The 25,012-nt window shown below is 42.5% G+C and overlaps 1 protein-coding gene across 10 annotated transcripts in view; it reads left to right on the top strand.

Moving 5' to 3' along the window:
* LOC116389959 (ELKS/Rab6-interacting/CAST family member 1-like) overlaps nt 1-25,012 on the top strand; it is a 98,277-nt gene that overhangs the window by 67,227 nt on the left and 6,038 nt on the right. For 8 of the 10 annotated variants that reach the window (XM_031859115.1, XM_031859121.1, XM_031859120.1 and 5 more), the window contains 3 exons: nt 3,044-3,191; nt 9,824-9,931; nt 15,558-15,743. In XM_031859115.1, coding sequence (XP_031714975.1) covers nt 3,044-3,191; nt 9,824-9,931; nt 15,558-15,743 — 442 coding nt within the window. Of the gene's footprint in view, nt 1-3,043; nt 3,192-9,823; nt 9,932-10,278; nt 10,357-15,557; nt 15,744-25,012 lie in introns of those variants that run through there. The other 2 variants (XR_004213139.1, XR_004213138.1) reach the window with 1 other exon arrangement.

The raw sequence follows: 25,012 nt of genomic DNA, 5'->3' as shown, positions 1-25,012 counted from the left end.
GACGAGGGGAGAGGCGAGGAGAAAGAGATGAGAAACGCAGGGTGGGCGAGAGACACTGATAGAGAAGAGGTGAGAGACAGCCTGAGAGGAAGTGGGAAGAGAATATAATGTTAATGGAACTTGTTAAATTGAATAACCTGTGAAATGTTCATATAAATATATGACTGTTTTACTACTCAGCACCATTACCGTGTGGCATACAATAGTAAGTCAGCCTGCTGCCAGGTTTCTATATTCCTTTACAGTGTTTCATGAAAGTCAGGGTTTTCTGCTGCACAGAAAGTGATTGTATATCATTTGTTAGGGTTTTTTTGGGGGTTTGTTGTAAAAAAAAAAAAAAAAAACAGCCAACATCTGCAGGAATTATTGAATGATTCTGCACCTCATAAATTACATCCAACGCCAGTGTTCAGTGCCAACTGAAGTAAGGGTTTGGAGAGGTTGGAGTGGTGGATAGTCAACTTTGATGCAAAGACCGAAATTTACTTCCAATACCAGATGTACAATTAGTGTCATCTTTTCTTTTTTTTTAACCATTACCACAATCATTATCTCTAAAAAGAGATTCTTCATTCATATGCAGAATTTGTTGTCTGAGTAGTGTTGACCAATCACGTTCAAGCAGGCTTTGATCGAACGCAGGTGAACAATCCGTGTGGAGAGAAAAAGAGGCGGAACGTATTGACTGAAACCACTGGCTGTCGTCTGACGATGATCTAGCTTTTTATTGGTTTAAAATGAGCTCGTGAACTGGCTACTTGCGAAACAATCCGGTCGTACACGTCGTCTCCCGACTCCAACTCTAGTCTTGCATCTCAAGTTGCTAATGGGACCGTAAATAATAAACAGCGCACATAAAAGAAGGTCTTGGCCGGAATATCAGCTAGCCACACCGGATCCCCAGAAAGCCCCCAGAGGCGTATCCTTGTTAGACCGATTGGTTCCAACTGGCTCTAAGATGATCACAATCCGTTTACAACCCCAACCAAGTGTCTTAGTTGTCAAACTGTTTATTTGTCGTAACACAATCTTTCCTTAACTCATGCAGACCGTAGTTGTCATCCACAGGAAACATTAAAATGGCTGGCATTGAACCTAATCTGTGGTTATGCAGAATCGTCCCGTATCAAGCAGATGCCATGGCTGACCAGGCAAAGAACAGAGTGGCTTCCAAACAAAACACCACTGCACGCACAAGTTAACAAGTAATCTCTAGGATGTGTTTTGCAAAAATGCCTTAAAAAACATGAGAACTATGCAGATCTTACACATAGCTCTTTAATAAGCTTTTACTTTCTGTTGGTAGACCCTCCTTATACTGTCCCCAGCATATTGCTGCAGAAAGGAAAAGACTTGAAAGGAAAGTTACAGATCTAAGGCTTCGTATCCACTGGGAACCTTTCCTCCACACAGTGCTGGCTGCTTTTTTTTGTTTGTTATTTTCAATGGTAAGGACGCATTGCCAGCAGAGCTGAGAGCATACTATGTTTAAGAGCCCTCTGACAGCAGAATTATCTCAAGATTTAGCAAAAGAGAGCTGCACTTGAAACAGATTTGAATGATCACATAGTAACAGCAGTGGCCACAACCAGCACTTGTCATAAGCATGTGTTTAGCTCTGGCCAAGCAGAGAGTAAGGGTGTGTGTGTGTGTGTGTGTGTGTGTCATACCGAGATGAAGGGAGAGCCATAGAGAGGCCCAGAATGAGACCAGTGCATCTGGAATAAATATCATTTTATCACCAGGGTTTATAAGCGCCATGTGCTGGCAGGTAACTCTCAGATATGGTATAAAACTAGACGCACCGTTAGCTTTAACAAGACTGATGTTCCATTAGCCTTCCTGTGTGTGTGTGTGTGTGTGTGTGTACTGTTTATGTGAAAATAGAACGGGAAAGACTGTGACAGTGTTCCAGCGTCTCACAATGTTCTTTCTTAGAATACAGAAGTCCAGGAGGTCATGTTGGTTAAATGTAAATGGTCAACACTGTGATGCAGAAAGGGAGCATATATAAAGTTACTGTTACAGTAGTATTTAACAATGCTGCATTTATATTCACAAATCTGGAAAATCTTTGAGCTGCTGACAGTGACCGGATTGGCTGAGGGGATCACTCTACCAACCCCAGTCTCGACTCCCTCACCCCCTGCTCCCGACAGGATTGCTGCAGTCCAGATGCATGATGGGACACGTGTGCTCTGACAGTGTGGTCAGTGAGGTTGACCAAAGTATCTGTGGGTCTTCACGCAGTCCAAACATGTAATCTGTTTTCATTTAGACACTCTCATCGCTGCATTCCTCACTGCACCGCGGTATCTGTATCTTTATGTGTGTGTTTGTGCGTGAGAGGGTGAGAAACGGGGTAATTGTATGCCGAGTAAAGAGGGAACGTGAACGATATAAGGATTGGATTGTAAAAAATGTAAATGTAAGTGTTGTGATTTAGAATCTCTCCGGAAACGGACAGAATTCCAAGAATTCTGAGGGTCGTGTGTCCTCGGATGCGGCTTGGCCAGATCTGTGGCTGATGGGATGGATGGGATGCGGCTTGTTGCTTCCTGAACCACATGGAATGCTGTCTATCAGTCAGCCCGACTATCCAGGCGGGGGGGAAGAGATAGAGAGAGACAAGAGAGGCTGGAAAGATAGACACAGACTAGAGCGTAATACCTGTACACAAACAGAGAGTGAGCGTGAATTCATAGAGTTAGATTAAGTTAAAGGTGGTGAAACACATTGTTGTGGTAGATGGTATGAAGAGCAACTGGGGAGGAAGAGTGAACATGACATAAAGGTCCTCACTAAAAACAAACTGGAAACATCTTGATTGCATGGTATGCATCATACTTGACCACCAGGAAGCCCCATATTGTTGCAAAAATACACAAATTTTATCCTCCTACATCACAAAGTGGCTCCCCATTTAAGAATGCTTTCCTCCACTTGTTGACACGCGAAGGGTTCACCATCGAGATTTAAGTACACGCAGATCAGTATCCAGCCATGCAGATGCTAACAAAATGTATGATTGTTCTCTGTACAGGCAAGAGGCCCTGCTGGCAGCTATAAGTGAGAAAGACGCCAACATCGCCCTGCTGGAGCTTTCCTCATCTAAGAAGAAGAAAACCCAGGATGAGGTGGCGTCTCTGAAGAGGGAGAAGGATGGTCTGGTTCATCAGCTCAAACAGCAGGTAGGATTATGTGCACAGACTTACGCGATTACTTTGACACCCAAGTGGACACCTGGAAAAGTTTTCGGTCAGTTATTTAAAAGGAGAGGAGCAGAGATGGAGAGGAAGTGTCGAGAGGGAAAAAAGGGAGCACAGGTGAGGTGGCAATGATGAGGGGAGCAAAGAAAACAAGAGAGGCAGAGAGAAACCGAGTCCAGATGTGACCACAGTCCTCCGACCACCACGGGTAAATTTAGGATTAAACTACCCCTCCCACACTCACCGCACACAAACACACACACAGTTGAAATGTTCTACAAATCTCCAGTGACAACACTTTAATATGAAATTTGTATTTATTTAAATGTTCTATCGTCAGATACACACACACTAACACATACAGCCTAACACGTCACTTTGATGGCATGGATACACCTTCACAAAGCAAACACACATACCGATATGTACACTGACCCAGGCCAAAAACAAGGATATAAACATGACCAAATGCCTCTGTGGTTCCACACAGAGGTCTATTCACACACTCAAGAGACACACCCACACACAGTAAAGGTTCTCGTGGGTCTAGTGAATTAACCAACCCCTTAGTGGATGAGCCGACTGGGAGTTTGGGGGATTTCTTCTGCACTGGTCTCCCATCTGTACGTGTGTCTTCTCACTTTCTGTCCATATCGGTTTCTCCTTGTTTTTGTTCCTTACTTGATCCCCCCCTGAGACATTAATGAATAATTTGATACATAATAAGAAGGTCAAAGTCAGAGCTCCAGTGCTTAACCTCAATCCTGCTGGCTGCACATGTACACCGATTACTGTTCATCACATAACCGTAACCATAGCTGCTATGACATGAGCTTATGGGATGGTGAGTTGAACCACTAACGCACTCGGCTACATACTAGGCCTGTCAAAATTGGACAAAAATGTCGTTTGAATATTCATTGCTTTGGAAGTTGAAATGAGGAGTAATCTACTCAATACCTTCAAGTTTCACTACAAAAACCTAAGTAAGCTGGCAGCTGTGGAAAAGCACAAACGTCGGAAGACAGCAAGTACTACTACTAAGCTCTGATCTCGAGCACACAGCTGATAAGTACGCGGTTTGTTTACATATCGTGACGTGTTGACGAGTGTTAGGACACGGTGTCACTCTCAGTGGTCGAGTTCTCTGCCTTCATTGCGATTGTTGTTGTCGTTTCGCTGGACCTAACGTTACATTTCAAATTCAATGAATGAAGGAGACATTATGACTCCCCTCATGTGGTGCATTTAGTGCACGTGAGGCAGACACTCAAAATTGAATATTAATGTTAATACTCGAATATCGGGGTTGTTTTTACTATTTGCATATGTATTCAAATTTAGAATATTCTTTGACCCGACTACACAAATGTATGTTTCTGCATACATGGGACCAACAGTTTCACATTGCACATCGCACCAAACACGCAGGCTAAATACTGGAGTTTAAGATATCGCAACCAAACCGAGATGGAACAGCTTTATGCTCACTGTTATTTCCCTTGATTCACAAGCTGGGAAACTAAACTGCCGTTCAAAAGAAACTAATGGAGTTTTCATCCTTAAAGCCTCTCATATGATAAAATGTAGCAATAGTTTTGTTGCAAAAGATTGCCAGTTATTGAATATTGCCAAAAACCCACTTATTGGATAGAATGAGTTCCAACGTACTCAATATGATAGACGCACAATGGAGAGAATCATGTGCAGGTGTGTGTTATAGAGCGGGTTAGCATGAGGTCTTCGAGAGTGGCTGTGTCAAATGAAGTCATTATAACGTGCATCACTCTCCTCTCTCTTCCTCCCTCATCCCGTCGTCTTTCTCCGTCTTATTTGAAGTCTTTTATGACACCTCAGGGTCTCGAAGGTGGTTGTTCACAACACAGAGACTCTACTGTCTCCTGCAATGTGTGTGTGTAGAGGTGTGAGTGGTTTCACTCCCCTCTTTGGTTTCTCTCTCTCTCTTTCTCTCTCTCTCTTTCTCTTTCACTCTGTGGTATCATCTTTTTCAGTCCCTCGATGATGGATCACAGCCGAGACTTCCTCAGTATTCCCGTATGTGTGTGTGTGTGTGTGTGTTTGCTGTGTAACCATCAAGTTAGCTGATGCTGGTGTAGTATTTTTGGCCCGGTCCTTCAGAGTGACATATGCACACACTTTGCCACTGATAACCCAACTGACAGATGGACAGAGTTGCGGTTTTAAATTATAGGTAAGTATAAATGAGTGATGAAAGTGATCTGTAAACTCTGGTAGCCATCAGGTGATGTTTGGCAGGTGAAGACAGAAAGCAGTATTTTTAGGTTTGTAAAGTAGTAAAATGTCATTCACTCATACCTGTGTGACGGACGAACCACACACGCCATTTTTGGAAACGTTCCTCTGGAGTAGTTTTTTACAGCCATCACTCGCCAGTCGATGCTTTTTGACTGGATGGACGCTTTGCTTGTGCTGAAATGCCCCCTGACATCTTACGTCTGGTCTGAATTATATTCAGAGGATCAGTGTACACAAAGTGTAAAATCAGCCCGAGTGATGAAATTATAATATTTAATTCATGCAGGTATTAAAGAGAACAGAAGGCTACATTTGAATCAACTGAATGCACGTAATGTAGGGGTGCTTTATGAACAAATATGTACTAAATATTGTTTTTTATTTTCATCAGACTTTATAGGAAGAGAAACTTCAGCGTCTAAATTCAGCATTGCGTTCATGTGAAGTTTGCTAATGACATAGCAAAGACAGCAACATATATTTAAACTTGACCGATAAATGGAGGGATGCAAGAGGGAGAAGCATCTGTATATGTGCAGCACTTACACTTCAGACATAAAACACACCTGTGTGTGTTCAAGAATATACGGTTGTTCCTGAAAGCATCTCCTGTGGTCTGCCCTTTGACCCCCAGCTGCAGTGTAAGCAAGAAGGCTGTAGATCAAGGTGACCTCAGCTCTCTTCACTCTTCTTCTTTCTCACAGTCTCCTTCCTCCTCTTCCCTTTTATTTTCATTTTTATTTTTCTTCAGCAGTTTGGTGGAGAGACAGAGAATAAAACCACGAGAGAGAGAGAGAGAGAGAGAGAGAGAGAGAGAGAGAGAGAGGGAAAGAGAGAGAGAGAGAGTGAGGGAGTAAGAGAGAGAGAGATAAGTTGTGGAAAATAGTGTGTGAAAGCAAAGAGAAGTGGGGGGTGATTGTAATACTTTACAAAATGGAAGAAGAAGACGGGGAAGGTGTGGAGTACACCACAATCTGCCCATGCAAGAGACACATGTGGTTAACATTTATAGGTGGTGTATGTGTGGCCGTGGCCTTGGACATTGTTCTGCACCTGTGTGGCTTCTGGACATTTTTAAGACTTTGGCTCTTCATATCACTGTTTGGTAGTTTCCAAGTTCCTGTGAACAGATGCCTGTGAATGTGGCTTTACTCTCGAAGAAACTGTAGTTGAAAAGGGATATTCCTGCTATTCAGGACAGAAGTCTCAATTAATTACCAGTTCAACAGTGAACCAGTGAGTGAGTGATGGGGATTGTATTCATGTGTCTCTCTCTTTACATACAAATGTGGTTCTAATCTAGTTTATTACTCCATAGAGATTTATGAGGATGAAATAATTCCCTCAGTGCTCAACAGACACTTTCCATTGTTATTTGTAATTTTCCACTTATCAACAGCTTTATCTTCTTGACAGAGAGACGAGAAAAAAACTAATCTAATTTTGTATCGTGATGAAATAGTTCTTGTCCAGCCATGACTCAGCAACTTTTCATTATTGATAATTGCACAGATATCAACGAGGTTCTCTTTCACCACTGGAGGGAAAGACGAAACAATAATCTGATCTAATATTCCCCGGAGTCTTATCACAATGAAATCATTTTATTCTAAGCATGACTCAGCGCCCTCCACTTGCTTCGATCCATGCTCATTTGTTTCTCATTCTGTCCGTTGTCAGCGGGTTACAGCAGAGCCGCAGGATGGAGGGGAGAAGAAGAAGGGAACAATGAGAGGAGGAGGAGAGAAATAATGGTGTGATGATTAGATAAAGTGAGAAAAAGAAAGTTGGCACAGCAAGTGCGCTGAGGTCAGCATTCCTGACAATTAGAGAAAAGGGGAAGATGTAAAGAAAGGCCAGCAAGGAAAGTGCGTGCGTGCGTGCGTGCGTGTGTGTAGCTAACAAGTATTGCATTGCAATCTAATCGGGCAGAATATTACAATTTGAAATGCTGGTGGAATCAGGCCTTTAGGTTTGAATATGAGAATTTGATAAAGATGAGATGGAGAAAGATGCTTTAATATGCATGTTGTTGGTTTCAGTACATAGTTGCATGTGTAGGATAAAAAAACAAAGTAAAAAGGGCAAAAACAACAAAGATGGGCAAACGAGAAGAAAATTGATGGTCAAAATGACCTAACAACACAAAAGAAACCAGTGAACGCAATGGAACAAGCCACGTACTGTATAGCAGCAGTCTAAAGAGATGGAGGACAGCTAAGATGAACGTGTATAGTATACCCTATACTGGGGTGTATTACCAACTCACCCGAGACTGAACCTCTAAGAACCATAGGACTTCCGTTGTTTCGTTTTCCTGTTACGACTTCTTAAAATACAACAACCGCCATCAATGACAATACTGAAATAGCTGCAGTGGTTTTAAAGCCGACATTGATAAATAGCTAAAATGACTGCTTCCTCAGCAAAGAGACTACTGGTCTCCAAATGGAGACATGGGTTCAAATCCGATCAAGGCAATCCTCGATGTCTATTTAGATGTAACTCGTGAGCCCCAGTTACAATTTGGGATTCACCTGTCAGGATGGCTGAGTGGTCTATGGCACCAGACTCAAGGATTCGTTCCTTCCTCAGCAAAGAGACTTCTGGTCTCCGAATGGAGGCGTCGGTTCAAATCCCACTTATTATTATTATACCTGCAGGTTTCATCCTTGTAGTTTGGCAAAACAGATATCTCTCCTGTGGTTTCTGTAGAAAACAAAGTTTTCCTTGAATATCTACAGGTACCATTTTGACTGAATGAAATCATGAGAACATAGAAAACTAAATTGCTGTAAGGTGTGCAACATGGATGTAGTTATGAGTTCAAAAGATGAATTTCACTTTGCTAGAAGTTACAGAGAATGTAAATCCAGCTGGAGTTGGTGTTAGAATCAACAGCTATAAATGCTAGCCGGGCTTGTACCAGTCTGTTAGGACTTTTGCGTACATAGGACTATCACCCAAGGTGGGGTTCGAACTCTCGACCCTTTGTTTGCCGTACCAGGCCCGGCTAAATCAGTCGGCATCAACTTTGTTAGCTTCTTTTGGCAGATCAACTGGAAATGCATATGCCCAAACTCTACTGGAGTTTAAAACCAAACTGGAGCATGCCCAGTCGGGCGCAGATGTTATGCGTCTACGTCTGTATGGTCACAAATTTTAGGATTCACACTGACTGTGTGTTTAGTGTGCTAGCGATTGAAAACAAAAATCATCAATCTGGATATCATTTCAAAATGAAAGCATTTTCAGATTGACTTTTTATATTTTCTGTGCAATACTTTCTTTCTTTGTCTTGTGTTCTTTCTTGTGTTGTTAACAAAAGATCATTTGTGGTTTACATGCTTCTGAACGTTGTGGTGAGGAGAGGAAGTGATAGACAGAGACAAATAATAATCGCTCTACAGCTGTTCGTGTGTGTTTGTGTGTGTGTGTGTGCACACGATGGTAGGTGTGTGTGTTTTTGTGTATATTTACAAGTGCAGCGGTGACTCCAGGTCCTGTACTTACATGGTTTCAAGATGAACTGTTTACTCTCCCTGTTTGTTTTAAATATATGTGTTATTTTAAATCCGTCTTTAGAAAACGAGGAAATGAATAATGTCCGTGTGCATGCCAGGGGAGGCTCTCTTCAACTTGAATTATGTTCATAGACACACACACACACTTAATATAGCCCCCACATACACGCAGTTTGAAACACGTTTTTAGCACCACTATCTCATGCTCACACACCATCCTGCAAAATGCAGTGTTTCATTTAGCTTTCAAACAAACGCATATTATGAAAGTTGGAATTCACATTCCCTTTCACGTTTTGTCTCTTACACACACACACACACACACACACACACACACACACACACACACACAAAACCTCAGTCTGGTCTGCTTAAGCCCCTGTTCCTTGCAGGGCTCAGCGAGAGGCTAAGGGGATTTAGATTGTACAATACTGACAGATTTAGACTGACTCCCTCCCTAACGTTCTCTCACTCCCTTGCTCTTTCCAGGCCACTGTAAAACTTAAAGTATAAGTCTAACATGTGAAACAGATGGAGCAGTAGGAGAGGAAGAGAGAGGATAGGAAAGGAGAAGAGAATAAAGTGCATCAGGGAGAAGAGCGACGAGATGAAGGAAGAGCCAAGATGGGAGAGATGAGAGTGACGGATGAAAGAAAAAGGGAGGAAATACAAAAGACAAAAGTCTACTCACTGTATGTTGATGTTAGTTTGTCCTTCAAAGTGCTCCTGTAAGTGTGTATGTACAGCACATGAAGTGATGTACAGGTCTTTGTGTGTCTGTATGTGATCTAATTGCTCTTTCTCTCTCTGTAGACTCAAAACCGGATGAAGCTGATGGCGGACAACTATGAGGACGACCACCTGAAGGTCTCCACTCCAAACTCAGAGCTGCCCAACAATCACAAGCCCTCCCCAGATCAGGTAATATCTCTGCCCAGAGCAGTGAGACCTCCAAATATGGTCCCAGCCCCCCCAAACCATTGAATATCATCACTCTGATATAGATGAAAGCATGCTCTAAAATACAATTTCTCAATCTTGCTATTATTTTCATCATCAAGTATTTTCAAGTGAAAGACAGCAAGACACACTTTCATGTATTTGAACCGGGTGTAACAGTCACATGAACTTACTTAATTTGTTTCAACTATTACTAGCTAACACGTTTTTTCCTGCGCTTACTATGTTTTACTCAAATTTTCTGCTTCACCAACTAACTTCCTGCTTTCTCCAAACTCACGCTGCGGTCGGACCAAACTAACCAATAGGACGATGAGGAGGGTATTTGGGCCTAGCGAGCCACATGCCTTCTTTCTCTCTCTCGGTCCGCCATTTTGTACAGTTGGGTGAGCGTCTTCTTTATCTGGATCAGATCACAATTGGATGTGCTCATCATTCGTCTTCCATCTTTGCATTTCTTTTGTTTCATCCGTGAGTCTGTGAGCTGATTCTGCTGACTTTCCTTCTCTCTAGTAATTTGGGTTAAATTGAGTCATTTCTTGATCTCCCGTGTGAGTGACCGTATTTGATTTAATCACCTTTGTTTTTTAACGTTCATTACCTAAAGAGGAATGCTTACAAATCAACTCTTGAATTATGTGCTTTATCTGTTCAATATCTCATCTCATCTTCTGATTTTGAGTCATCTTCTTTGTCTGATGATCATTTCTTCCACAATCTTGATTTGCTTTAATTCTATCCAGCTCTATTTTGTGTGTGTGGGTGTGTGTGTGTTTCATCGTCCCTTCTTTCCACCTACAGTACATTCATCCCTTTGATGATTTTCTCGGGATGAAAAGGGAATGTTTCCCTTGAGACTGCCCGGTACTGTTTTTAGATTACACAATGGGGCTTTCTAGTGTTTTTAGGCCTAAAGGTCATTAATCGCACATGCACGACAACCTTCAAGTCGAGCAAGAACTGAAAACACTCAAATCAGTCTGAACACATCTTATTTAGAATGAAGTCATTCTTCAGACAAAAACAATTCACTTGTTGCTTTTTTTTAAGGCAAATCTTCATGTTTCTACGATTTTCTTGAATAATACAACATGCCAATCTCAGGGTTGCGGGTTCGAGTCCTACGTTTGGTGAAGGTGTTTTGGTCTGCACACTCATCCATTACTTTCTGTCGGACTTATAATGGATGGACACAGACAGGCTGAAGTAGATCAACACACAGTGTCCACTGTCACATGAACCCACAGCAGTTGCTGTTGGTCATACACACAGCACGTACTATATTGCATTACATGAGGATGCATGGCCTACTATAGTCTTCTGTATGTGTAAACCTTAGGTGTGGGGTGTGAGGGTAGTGGACCCAGAAATCCAAACCCTCCACCCCTCTGAGTGTTCTCCGCCCAATGGTAGTTAACTGGGCCTGGAACTGAGCCTTTACTCCCATTGCTTGCAGCCTGGCTGCCCGTGTCGGTAGAGTCTTAATGAGGTTCGAGCCCCATGTTGGGCGGTGATGTTTCAGCTGAGACAAGTGTGTTATAGTTTACCCTGCCTATACTGGGGAGCGTTACAGACTTAACAAAGAGTTGTCCACATAAAATCCCTGTCCCTTGGATGTGTTGAACTTATGATGAATGGACATAGGCACTGCTGAATCTGTCAATGCAGTTTCCACTGTCACAGAAACCCAGGACGTATGAGTTCGTTGTAAAACACATAATGCTTCATTCTTCAGACCAAATGTTTCACTTCTTTCTTTTCGAATGCAAATATTTATATTTCAACAACTTCCTTGAATAACACAGCTATTAATACTTGTGGACGATCTGAAAATCTAACGTCACTCGTTCCGGGAAAAGAATTATTAAGACAAGTTAATTGGAAAGTTGTTTTGAAAGTTTTGAAATGATGTGATGCTGAAAGTCTCTTTTTAAGTTTGGTCACATTATTAAAAGAGTTTGATCTACTGACAGGACTGTGGAGGCAACACCACATATGAGCAGCACATGCTGGTTTTAGTGGCAGTGGGATTTCCCATTGGCATGCTAAAAAGCCCAAAAGTTCAACAGCGGATCTTAAGTTTGACTCTGGTTATTAATTAGCAGTAACACCTCCCTGCTGAGAGAGGCAGGCCATGCCAGTCTCTTTTTCTTCATGAGTATTCACATTTACAGTACAGACACACTTCTCCTCGGTGTGTCAGGCGGGTAATTCGCCATAGCGCATTACATCAGAACAGTGTGTGATTGTGTCTCTTTCAATAAGGGAATTCTGTTCGACAGTTGGAGAATGAAATGCTTCAGAAACAACTGAAACACAGGAGAGCACTCTGAACACACACACCCAGGATTGTAGAGGAACTTTTCATGGTATATTGCATTTTATATGGTCGTCAGTGGCATTAGATGCACCAGTGAAAAAAGACAAGGAGGAGGTGGAAAATGTTCTTCTATAAAAGGAGTACAGTGTTCTAGTTTGTGAGGTTTTTCAATGTTTAAAAAACGAGTTCATGATTAACGGCGCAAAGCTCTGACTTGTTATATCAAATAGGATCTCACAAAGTTGATCTGTATTAATTCTTTTTTTTATTAGAGCTACACTGACGGGAACAAAAACATTTGCTTTTGACCTGACATTACTGCTGATGTTAGTTTAATTATTTGTGTATGTAGTTATTCATAACTTACTCGACCAAATATAGTCAGAAAACTGGAGGAGCATTTTGTGATTAAAGAGACAAAATTGGGTTATTAGTTATGATATGATATGATATATATCATCATATAACGTGGCCATGGAAGGTTTTTTAAAAAGGTGACCAGTCAGTGGGGCAAGCTTTGGAGTTGTTTCATTGCACAATAAGAGTCTGGTAGGCAGGCATGGGAGGCTAATAAAGACGCACAAGCACACACGCACTCTGACACACACAGCGGCGTATAAAACGATGGCTCCTCTGGGATTGTGTCATAGAACAGTAAGACGTTGGAACTCATCAAACACACGCACACTGCATACGTTGACCATCGTGTAATACAATAAAAACATGTAGGCACATATATACTGTACAACTTAATAAAATCAGTAAATCCAAAGGCTTAAAGTCCTGCAAAGACTTTCAGAATTCAGTATTATTACTGGTGTAAATTCAGGTTTATTTTTAAATATTAGTTTTTGTTAGTCATCTGTTACATATTTCTTGGAAGAGGAAAAGAAAACACTGGTGTTATTTTTCTCCAAATGTCTTCCTTATATCGCATCATTCCTTCCATTCTTTCTGTCTGTTTCTCATTTGCCTTGCATTTGATCCACAGAGCTTTGCTGCAGGTCTGGAAAGTGTGGTCAGTTTCTTTTTCGGTTTTTTTTCAAGCCTTCTAACAGAATAGTCTGGATTAGAAAGTGTGAGAGAACAGCTGTTGCACATATGTTGAGTATGTTTTCAAAGCATTAAAGCCAGATTTTAAGAGACGTGTTCCCATATTGGCATATAACACGACAGTCTCGCAGCAATAACGTCCTTGTTGCTTTCCTGCTGTCAGCATACATCATAACATACGGCAACAGAGGTGTTGTGAAATGCAGAATGTGTTGGATCCCTGCAGCCTTTAACTCTATCATTTTCTCCTCGCTTCTCTTTCCGTTTCCCTCTCTCCTCTGGAGGGAAACGTTCAGTAATGTATTTGGTAATGGACTGTAACCTACTGGCAGGTCCTCACTGGAAAATACTGTAACTAGAGCTATTTACAACTTTGATAACGACCCTGTGTGTGTGTTTTTTTCTGTGTCGCAATGTGTCTGTCTGTGCATGTACTGTGTGGGTATGTGCCCTGGGTGTGCTTTTGTGGCTACTTATGAACACGCCAAGGGAGATGGGCAAAAAAACACACCTAATGTGTGTGTTGTGTTTGCAGTAAATAAGGACTCAGAATCAAAAGTGACAGTTACTTTGATTTACTGTCAGCTTTCACTGTCGCAGCAATGCTGCTGGGGAAGAGTGTGCGGTACCATTTTTTTTTTTTTCCCCTCACAAAAAAACACCCACGTCTAGTTCTTTCATTTGTTTGCCAGAATGCTCAAATGCATGAAGTTACTGAATAATGAATGCTGGATATATATATGTAGTGTTATATTCAGACATGATCAATCTGCAGTTTGTTTTTTCACTGTTTTGACAGCTGAGGCTGGCTTTCAGATGTAGAAGACATGTCAAAGCCATGTGTGTGGGATAGATACATTTCTTGATTTAGTTTTTATTGCATCAGTCATTTTAAAATATAACATGTTAGAAATAAGAGCATAAGGGTCACTTTATTGGCTTCAGTAAATACAGCATGTAAGCAACAATGTACGACAAGGTGTCAGTTCAACCCATGCTTGGTTTAGTTCAAATGAGTGAGCAGTGAGCTGAAGGGCCAGGGAGCGTCAGTATGGTATACTGCAGTTTAATATTCCTTGCACAGTCATTCAGTGCAGCACAAACCTGTACATGACATAACTCTTACTGACTGAAAACCATGACGCAGAGAGTCGGTGCAAACATGTGTTTTTGACGGACGACTCTGCACTCTGTCTTAATTAAATGCATGAAGAATAAAAGTCGTGTCAAAACAGATGACACATTTGCACGTCTTGCATCGGCAGTGAATGGTAAAGAGAGAACGATGTTGAACGCGAGATGGAGAACAGATAGAGAGTGAATGGATGCTGCCGTGAAGCTTGTGATTGTGTGTGTGTGTGTGCTGATGAGTGATGATGAGCATGGATCACAGGGTGTGGACAGACCCCGCTGGAACTGCATATCCTTTACCGACACACGCATACAGACTGACAGCCCTCTTAACATGCCTTCTCTGCACTTAAATCCTTCAATTCCCCAAGGAGAACCGTGTGTCTGTGTGTCTTATCTGTGTGTGTATGTGTCTTTGTTCAGCTCGTCTGACCCTCATTCCCACACACACACACACAGACATCAGTTATGGCCACTGTGAGACACGTTTCACTGTTAAACGTGGGAATCAGATTCAAAGCTGGATTGTAGTCTGGATCAATTCTCTATGTGCCTTCATCAGGGGTTCGAGAGTAATCAGACTGAGCACTACTTCTCCCAGTATTCAGACTTCTTTTTGACTTTTTTAAGACATCCTATCCTCTTTCATCTCTCCATTTCCATATCTGTTTTCATCCCGTCTTGTCCTATATGCTTGAATTAGCCTAACTCTAATGTTTAGTCTCCATTAGCTTTACAGACAGCTAGGTGCTGGAAAGACACGTACTGCAGTGACATATATCACTCCTTATGTCAGATATAACGCATTTACAGTTCACCGTGTTATGTATATATCTGACTGTAGGGAGTAGTGAATAAGTGAGCAAGTGACATTTTTTGTGCATTATAATGAATGATTATTTAAGAATTACTCCTCTCAGCACGTCGTTCCATCTCTTGTAAGACTTTCTATGTGTTTCTAGTCTGGTAAGATCGTTTAAACAGTTATCATAGGCAGTATTGACCTTCTCTGTTGTTACATTTTGTGTACAATAAAATGAACCCCTCTCATTTTTGTCCCCGGTCACCTCCTTCCTCCTCCAGATTCTCTCTCCTCTCCTGGATCTCAATCAGAATCGCAGTAAACTGAAGCTGTACATCAGCCACCTGACCTCACTGTGTCAGGAGCGAGACCCGATCATACTGCAGGACTCCGCCCCGCCCCCCGCCTATCACCGCTCTGACTCCGCCTCCTGGCATACGCAGGTGCACAGCATGACACAGGAACAGGTGAGACCGTTTTGTGTGCGTCTTCTGTCTCTGTGTGTACTTCTGAAACATGAGGGGGAAATATTGCAAATGGAATAAAGTGAGGACATTTTGTCACTCACAATTTAATAAATCCTAAAAATCAACGAGTGTGTGCGTGTGTGTGTGATGTGATGACTTGTGTGGGTTTGTGTCATTGTTCTCGCCGTGTGGCTGTGTGTGTGTGTGTAGGAGTAGGGCACACACTGGTCGGTTTGGCAGGTTTTTGGCGCTGCCTTTGACATTATTGAAAAGATTTACTCCAGCGGGTCACCTGACGACAAGCTCCTGGCTGCGGAACAAATACTGTTTCAGACGTTTTATTTTACAGGGAGTAAACTCTGCTTCGAGCTTTTGGCAGCAGGAGGGAAGGTTAGTTCATACAAGGAGCAAGGAGTGGAGAGAGGCGCTTATTTACTATTTAACCGTCGAACGAGTTGTCATCTACGAGTGGGAGGAGAGCGAGGAAAAAGGGAAGTGAGGATACAGAAAGGTGAGGCTAAGGGAAAGTCGACTGCTTCGCCTTGATGTAGCTCCGTTGACATGGTAACCAGTTGTGTTTCCAGATATTGAATAGAAGCGGTGTATTATTAAGTTTAAAAATTTCGTGGATGGCTTCCCCATGTCTCTCTCTCTCTCTTTCGCTCGTCTTTTTTCCTCCATATTGAGAACATATCAGGCGATACACGGTCGCTACATGTGGTATACATTGAAGACCGGTAACTCTAGACACACACACACACATACTCACAGAGCAGTGTGACAGAGTGTGTGGTTGGGGTACAGCAGGACCAGTTTCCTACAGTCCTCATGAAAGCCCTATTGTATGTCTTAATGCCGGGAAATGTCTCTGTTTGTCTGAGTGCTTTAAATAGGGCACGGAATGGTTTTGGTGTCACTTTAAATAAACTTTGAATTCACTGAATTAAGAGATCATTTGATCACCGTGTACATTAAAGGCACAGAGAAATGGTGTGGGGGACTTTCACAGAGAGACAATTACTGTACGTATTTCTCATCATCTGCCTAAATGCACACAGTAATCTCTGGTCTGGAGGCCGCTGATCCACTTTTTTTAAAGAAAAACTTACTCTGGATTAAAACTAATCATGTGGGCAGGCTGCTGTGAAAGCTTATCTAACAAGATTGAATGCTTTCAGACGACCAACCAACCACCCTGCAGTATTGCATTCCTACCTAACATTTATAAAAACATTTTAAAATGTTACAAACACTTAAACTATGCTCAACCTTAACAACTACTTGTTAAGGTTTGGGAATTTCAGTGAATGGCATGACAACTTTAGATATAAAACCAACAAAAAGAGTTATTTTAGAGCGTGCTCGTTGAATTGTTCGGTCAAAGTTCATTTTAATGCTTGCAGAGCAACTATAGGACTTGAAGGTTTTGACATTTGGATGAAAACTCAACTTTTCTTTTATCCTCTTTATCACGTTCTCTTCTGCCATCACTCCTTCAGCTTCGGCCTTTGTGTTTTTCTTTCCCCCAAAGGAAGACCATTCCTCTTTCCCTTATTTTTCCTCTAAAGTGCCTGCATCACCATTACCTCTTATTCTCACCATCTCACTTACTGCGTGTCAGTGTAGGTGTAAGAGCTAAAGGTTCTTTATTCTCACTGGGGTTTTTTTTAGGGTGAGATGTTTCCCTTAACGACATCACAGTTTGAATCTTTCTGCCTCCCTCCGTCAAATCCCGCCTGTACCCAGGCAGTGCCACTCGGCGCCATGTGTCTGCTTTAGACCCCGACCCGCAATCGCAGACACACACTGCCTGCCTTTCATTCGGGCTCGCGTTTCTCGTTTTCCTTCATCATGTGTCACCATCACCCTGGCTGACCCTCTTAATGCACACACAGTCTCCCTCCAGACTGCCATGTGCCAGTGTGCCAGCCTCTCTTCTCTGTCTTGTGGTGAGTGTGTGTGTGTTTTACAAGCCTCTCCCTGGCTCTGTTAAAATGCCTGGCACTCTGTAAAGCCATTAGGATCATACTAAAATAGCATGTAAAACACACATGGACAGAGACATACACACACACACACACACACACACATAAGGAAACCTACAAGTTCCATGCCCACACATGCATTAGCATGAATGACCACTGGAGGCTCGTGTACCTGACAGTCTGCTCAGACATTTTACGAACACGGTGTCTGATGTAACTCTCCTCTGTTCTGTTAAACTGGAGCAAGGCCGACAAAGCAGTGTGGCTCACATGTTAGAGGAAAGAGTGGTGGGTGACAACAAGTAAGCCTTTATCACCTGGGCACCTCCCAGCACAGATAACTGGTTACTTCAAGTGTGAAAAGCTCAGGCCTTTACAGAGTGCAATCCCTGCTTTCGGTGCTGAGAAGATGAACTGATCGCAGTACTAGCCCACATTGTATCGAGATACTGTGTTTTTAAGGATGCAGTTTAAGTTAAGTTATCAACCGACACATTTGAGTTGTTCTCAACATGTTTCTCATGAGATGTAACAGAACAGAAGATACAATACAATGCACAATGCAAGCAAAAGCACCCAGTTGTTGTGGCAAAAGAAATAGAAGATATCACGTCAGCACACCAACCACAGCACCGCATCAGTCAGCAGATTTTGAACAAAATGCCTGTTTTCATCCATCATGTGAAGTGAATCCAGACCCTGTTATTAAACAATGCCACATATTCTTCAAGCCCTCCTTAATTTGTGCTGTTTGTACCATTTAAATGTGACGATCGGGGTTTATTCATTGTGTGTCATCTTTCAGTTTAGTCGTCTCCTAGCCCTCTTCAATGCCACTGAAACTTTTACATTTCTGTGACTGTTGAAGCATGAAAAGGAAAAAAGAGACGTGTAGTGAAACAACAGCAAAGCTTTTACCTGAGGTGATGTTTTCAGCAGCGTTGCTGTAGGGATGCCATGATGCCATGATTTTTGATCCAGACATTTGATTTTGGCCTCTGTTTCCTCAGAGGATCAGTCCTAATGGCTTTTCCTCTAGCGCCGCCATCAGGTTGACATTTGTGATTTTAAGTGAACTATTGGATGCATTGTCATGAAATTTGGTACTCACATTTTTGTATCCCAGAGGATGAATTGTAACTGATCAGCCTCAGCTGTTTGTGTTTAGAGCTAATTAGCAAGTGTTTGAACAGAATGTTCTGAAAGCAACGCCTTGTGTCTCGTTTTACCGCAGTTTGGCTCTTCTGAGCTGCCAAAGCAGTGGGTCACATTCATTTAACGTTGAATCTCTGACTCCTTTCTTGTGTATCTTCTGTACTGATATTTGGTAGGACTGACATCAGTGAAGGAATTACACATTAAATTCAGCAGGTCTTAACATGGCATGGTTTGTCCAAAACTAAAGCCCGGTAGGGCGCTGGTAGTGAAAGGTACCAGCTCGGTCGTGTGTTCTTCTGTATTTGTTTCCAGGTTTCTCTTTAACCTCAGCTGAACTACAAAAGTAACACTGACTCCAAAAGTGAGGTTTTACGTAAAGAGCTGTTTTCTGTGCCATAGTCATAATAATAACCTTTATGGCTCAATGACGTCTATAATGAGCACTGAAGAGAACTGGCATCATATTCCACATACACGCCACAGGAAGTCTCTCTCTCGCTCTCTGGCCTATGGCTACCTCCCTGGTCTGAAGTGTGAAGGTATAAGAAATCCCGTTTGTGTGTGTATATGCATATATGTACGTGAAAAGCTATCACATTTTATCGTATGCATGAGCGCACAAGTGTGTGTTTTTGCGACTGTGAGTCCATGCGCATGTACATTTGCGTGAGTTTGGTATCGTAAAAAAAAACATATGAAGTGTTATTGGCTGAGTCGGACATTATATCGCTGCTCTTATGAAGCCTGTATGAATTGTCGGCCCGCGACCCTCTATCTGCTACAGCAAGGACTGCTCCCCGGGAATGACTGCATGTGTCTCTGAGCCAACTCAAGCTGGAGAAACCTCAGTGAAAACTGAGTCCACGTACAACAACAACACTATAAGTTTACAACTCTATAAGTCATTGTAATGACGGAAAGCGCCACACGTTTACGGACGTCACATGTCACTGTTGTTGCAGTATGATCTCCAAATAGAAGAAGGAGAGACATATTTTCTCTCTGGCTTGCTGTACAAATGCTCATAGGACAGGGCATCTCACAGGGCATGGGCGGCTGTTCAGGTTCAGGTTTAAAATCTCGCCTACTCAATCATTGTTGTTCCAGCTCTGCAGCCTGATGCCCTGTGGCACACTGATGCCCTCCACAGACTGGCCGACTTACAAAGGAACTGTGCGTTTCTTTGTTTGTGTGTCTGACGAGCCCTCGCAGCTTCAAGGTCACCGATTGGGTACATTTTGATTGACAGGAGATACAAAAACAGGAAGGGGGCGGAGCTGGAATTTAAACAATCACAGATAGAGGGAGACTACAGTATTGCAATTGTACTGATAGGCCGAATGTGTCTCTGTGCGGGTGTAACTTCAACATCCCTGGTGATAAAGGAAAAGGTTATTATTGTTTTGATAGTCTGTGTGTGTGTAGGTGTGGCTTGCCAGAAAATAGTCGCAATCCTGGAGTTGCAATCTCTGTCTCTGCCTGTGATGGTTTACTGGAAATATAAACTGATGTAAATTATAAGAACAAAAGAGAGGTTTCTCAGTCCGAATGACTTTTTTCTCTAGCGCCACCATCAGGTTGACATTTGTGATTTTAAGTGAAATGCCTACTGTTGGATGCATTGCCATGAAATTTGGTACTCACATTTTTCTCCCAGAGGATGAATTGTAACTGATCAGCCTCAGCTGTTTGTGTTTAGAGCTAATTAGCAGATATTTGAACAGAATGTTTAACTGAAACCAACTGCTGGAGAAAAAAAGAAAAGCGAAATAGTGAAGCGGGGGAAATGCAGCCGTGTTTCGCTGCTTGATTGGGTCTCATCAGTCATGACGTGTCCTTCACTGATTCGTCACGCCGCCAGAAGAAAACCAACACCAGCCTTGACTGCTGATTGAGGAGGGCCATGGAGACAAAACTGAGGACTTTACTTTTCTTATCAATGCTTATTTTAAAATAAGCAAATATGCTGCCACGTCAAGTGCTACACGTAGAGAAGATAGTCAAGTCTTTTTTTTTTTTATTCTACGGGCCAAGGTGCAGTCTGAACCGATGAGTTTTCAGTCTGTGACAGAGGATGTGGAGAGTTTCTGATGTCCACAGGGGGTTAGTTCCACCATTGAGGAGCCAGGACATCAAACAGTCTGGGCCCCCTTCATAGTGAAGCAGTAGAGAGCCCATTGGCAGCAGCAGAGCGGACGTAGACGAGCTGAGGTGGACGGTTTGACCATGTCGTAGAATGTAGGACGGGCCTGAGCCGTTCACAGCACGATGGACAAGTAGCCGTGTTTTGATTCAAGCAGCCACCATATTGCAGAGGAAAAGTGTTTTAGTCTGTGTGCAAATGAAGTTGTAAGGGTGGAGTGGAGGGACGACAGAGGGTGGAGGAGGTTTCGGGGGGGTTGTCTAGAGCAGAGAGTCAGACGCATCCATTTGTGCTGCGATGTGGTCTGGGGTCTCTCGGCTTTCATTAGGCAGGTCTGTTTCCTGCTCCAAGGATGATTGTTTTCTCTCTAAATACGACGCTGAGGTCTTCGACGACCATTAGACACACACACACCGTGAACACACACTAGGAAACTCAGACAAAAGGAGAGACAGTCGGGCGCACATGTCCGACCCTCAGTGCCCATTTCACAACGACACACACACACACACACACACAGGCCTTCGCTGGTCATTAAAGTCGGACTGCTGGGTGGGTTTTTATGCAGATTTATTGAATCCAGGTGTAATGGCTTTACCAGTCGACCTCTTTTTACATGCATTTGTCTTTTTTCTGTCCTTCCTCCTTGATCTTTCCCTCTGTCTCTGGTCATCACTCTTTCCTCCCCCTCCGCTTGATTCCTGTCCTCTTTCCTCTCCTCCTTTTCTATTCTTTCTTTCTTCAGCTCTCCCACTCCGTCCCTCCTCGGCTATTGTCACTCACTCTTGATCAATCCGCTTCCCCCGTTTCTCTCTGACTCGCTGTCGCACTCTTTCAGCTCCCGCTTCACCAATCACTGCCTTGCTCTTCCATCCTCTACCTTTCTGTCTCTCCGTCCTCTGTTGTCTGTAATGGAAAGAGAAGCCAGTGATGGTAACTCACAGAAACAAGCTCTACTCTCACACCTTTTCTTGTCTCTATCTGAAAGCTGTTAAATCTTCACAATGGCAGCCATTCACGTATCTCCCCTCGGTTGTTCCTTCAAGGACAGCTATACAGTCGTTGAAACTTTTACCAACACCGATCGAAGTTCAGACACTTTAAAATGTGCTAATGCCATGCATACACTGTGTTCTGTGGCCAAATATTCAGAGCTGCTCATGAAATCTGTGGTTTGGATTGAGGTGATAGTTTAGGCTTTGTGAAGCGCAGACAAAGTGAGCAGGATGGGAATATTATGCAGTGGAATTGAAAGAAAACTGGTTGTGTAAACTGAGTAGTTGGTCATCTTGTTTGTTTTTACTTGCTTTTTAACAGACATTTTATTTTACGTCTTAAAATTAACATAATTGTAAATGTGTGTTTAACGATCATTTTGGAGACTGTGGCTTCCTTAACCACGACAACATTAATTATTGACAGGTTTTATGATCGCTATATTATGCAAGACACCATTTTCTTCACTCCTCTGCCTCCAGTCTTTTTTATTGATTTAAAAAATGTTATTAAAATGATATATTAGCAGGTGGCTTTATGGTTTGCCTCCGATTATGTTTGGGTCACCATGAATGAGCAAATCTTAGAGATAGCGAGCTTTTTCTTTTATAGGATAGTGAAAAACAATTTCAACATTATTGAAAATATGGTATTTTAGTAATTTGATTTTATTGTTTTTCGCCAAAGATAACTTCTAAAGGGTCTTGGTTTGAACATGCTGTACATTTTGTAAGCGTACTTCATATCTCTTTCCCTCAGTTATGTTTCCGGATTTGATTATTGGCCACATGCTTTACAGCTTAGTTTAGATCAAGATAAACCCCGATACTCCTGATATCTAACTTTAGATCTGCTGTTTTTAGAAGCACCTCAAGCTTCCTTTTGTCCGGCCTGTAGACTGTTTTTACCGTAACACTGTGTATCAGTTGTTGTTGTTTTTTCCGATTGGCACACTGGTGGGGTTACGCCTATACACAGTCAATGTTGGAGTCTGTTTCTGCTGTTTATTTCTGCAGCCATTAGTGTTGTAAGTCCAGCCTTGTGTGGTTACTCCTAGAGGGCCAGTTTACGGTTTAAGTCTTTTTTTATATGCTCCATAATCTCCTGTTCTCTATGAAGGCGTCCACTGTAGTTAGCACACTTACAAGCCCACCTCCAGCTGTAGCGTAACTGGAATTAATAAGTGCTAAAGTGACTGTTGGAGAATTCAGCTAATAGATTTAAGCTCCCAGACTTTAATAAAATGCCGGGTGGGGAGATCTAGACTTCCCTTCCTTGCCAATTACTACAAGTGCTCGTGAGCAAGGCACAGGATGGTGGTTTAATCGTCTGTCCCCTCCTAACTAACTGCTCCCAGAGGCCAAACTTAAAAATATGAATATGTTCCTACAGTCACTTTGGCTGATTGAATGAGCTACCAAATGAAATGACCACGTTATGGTCTACTGCCCACGCTCACACGCTAGTGCTAAAGGACAGCAGTATTATTCAGTCCTCCAGGAGCAGTTTTAGGTTCACGTCCTCAAGCTCTATTCCCACTACAGCTCGTTAGCCTGCATTTTAAGCTGAGCTGCCTGGACTACAGCTGTAACGAACTACGACAGAGCACGCACACACTCGTTCACACACATTCGGTCACATGGCTCCGGCGCATTTGGGCTTGGTGCGGTCGGGCGGCCAACTTATAAAGCAGACTGCATACAGTGTAAGCTCGTAAGAGCCTAATGGTTTGAATAGAGACAGGAAGAGAGACAGGGATTATAATAGCCAACATATGCCTATTATACTTCATCCCTTTGCTCTTATTCATAATGGTGTTTCTATAGCACTGCTCAGGGCTGCCGTTGAGGAGTCTGGAGCCTTTTTAAACCTCCTGATTGTATCTTTACTCAGGCTACTTGGTGCTATTGCTGAGGAATATTAGGTCAAACTTTGCCCTCAAGACTTATCCTGTGTCCCTCATCCTCTCCTTCCCTTATGTCTTCCTGCTGGTTTTGTTTAAGTAAGAGTCTTTCATAAAGGTTTTTCATTTTTTCCAGAAACGGTCCACCTTTTCACCTCGGTTTCTGTTTTCTTACCCACCAAGCAGCGCTGCTCTGTCCCTTGAACTTTGTTCTTTAACTTGCTAATGTTCAGCCAATCATTAAGTTATTGGAAAACATTTTGGACGATTTAAAAGCTATTAAACAATTGGTCCCCAAATATTTTTTTACACCAAAGTCGTTTAAGATTGGATGAAATATGAAGCAGATCTTTTTTTTTTTTTTTGTTGTGCAAATATAAAAAACATGGTAGGAATTGGGCCTGTAGATGGAAAGTTATTTTGTTGGTCCCTGACCAAATTTTTCCAATAAATTTCATAATACATAATAATATTCAGAGCTCATTGCTACGTTTGTGGTCCAACATTAACAACATTATTTGTGCAGCCTTTGGATACATTTCTTTGTGGAAGAGGGTCAGTGGGCCTCACTAAGCAGCCCTTATCTATGGAGACAAGGGACTGGAACCCATGATTCATAAAACATAATTTCCCCTAAATCAGTCAAAACAAGGTGAAGTTTACTCTTCAACGGGCACTGCCATAATGTGAACAGACACCGTTTCCTGGTAAAAACAGACCTCTAGCCACAGAGTGTGTGTCTGCAACAGGATGGGCTGATGCACTCCAGTTAGATCATATATTTGTACACTCTCTCGTTCTCTACCGCTACCCGTTTGTCGCCCTCTCTCTCTCTCTCTCTCTCTTGGGTAATCTCTCTGACTCTATCTCTCTCTGCTGTGTTAGGGTTTCTTTGGAAAACATTAGCATTCCTCTGCAAAGAGGTTCAAGCCCTGCAGTGTGTGTTAAGGGGTCAGTGTGTACGTACACACACGTTACCCCATCCTCTTTTTAAAGCTGATAACCTGTGTGTCCATGTACATGTTTGCAAGGCTCTGCCTGTGTGTGTGTGTGTGTGTGTGTGTGTGTGTGTGTGTGTGTGTGT

This window comes from Anarrhichthys ocellatus, unplaced genomic scaffold, assembly GCF_004355925.1.
Source record: "Anarrhichthys ocellatus isolate YVR2014 unplaced genomic scaffold, GSC_Weel_1.0 scaffold21, whole genome shotgun sequence".
NCBI classification, from domain to species: domain Eukaryota; kingdom Metazoa; phylum Chordata; class Actinopteri; order Perciformes; family Anarhichadidae; genus Anarrhichthys; species Anarrhichthys ocellatus.
This window is presented reverse-complemented; position numbering and strand designations above follow the sequence as displayed.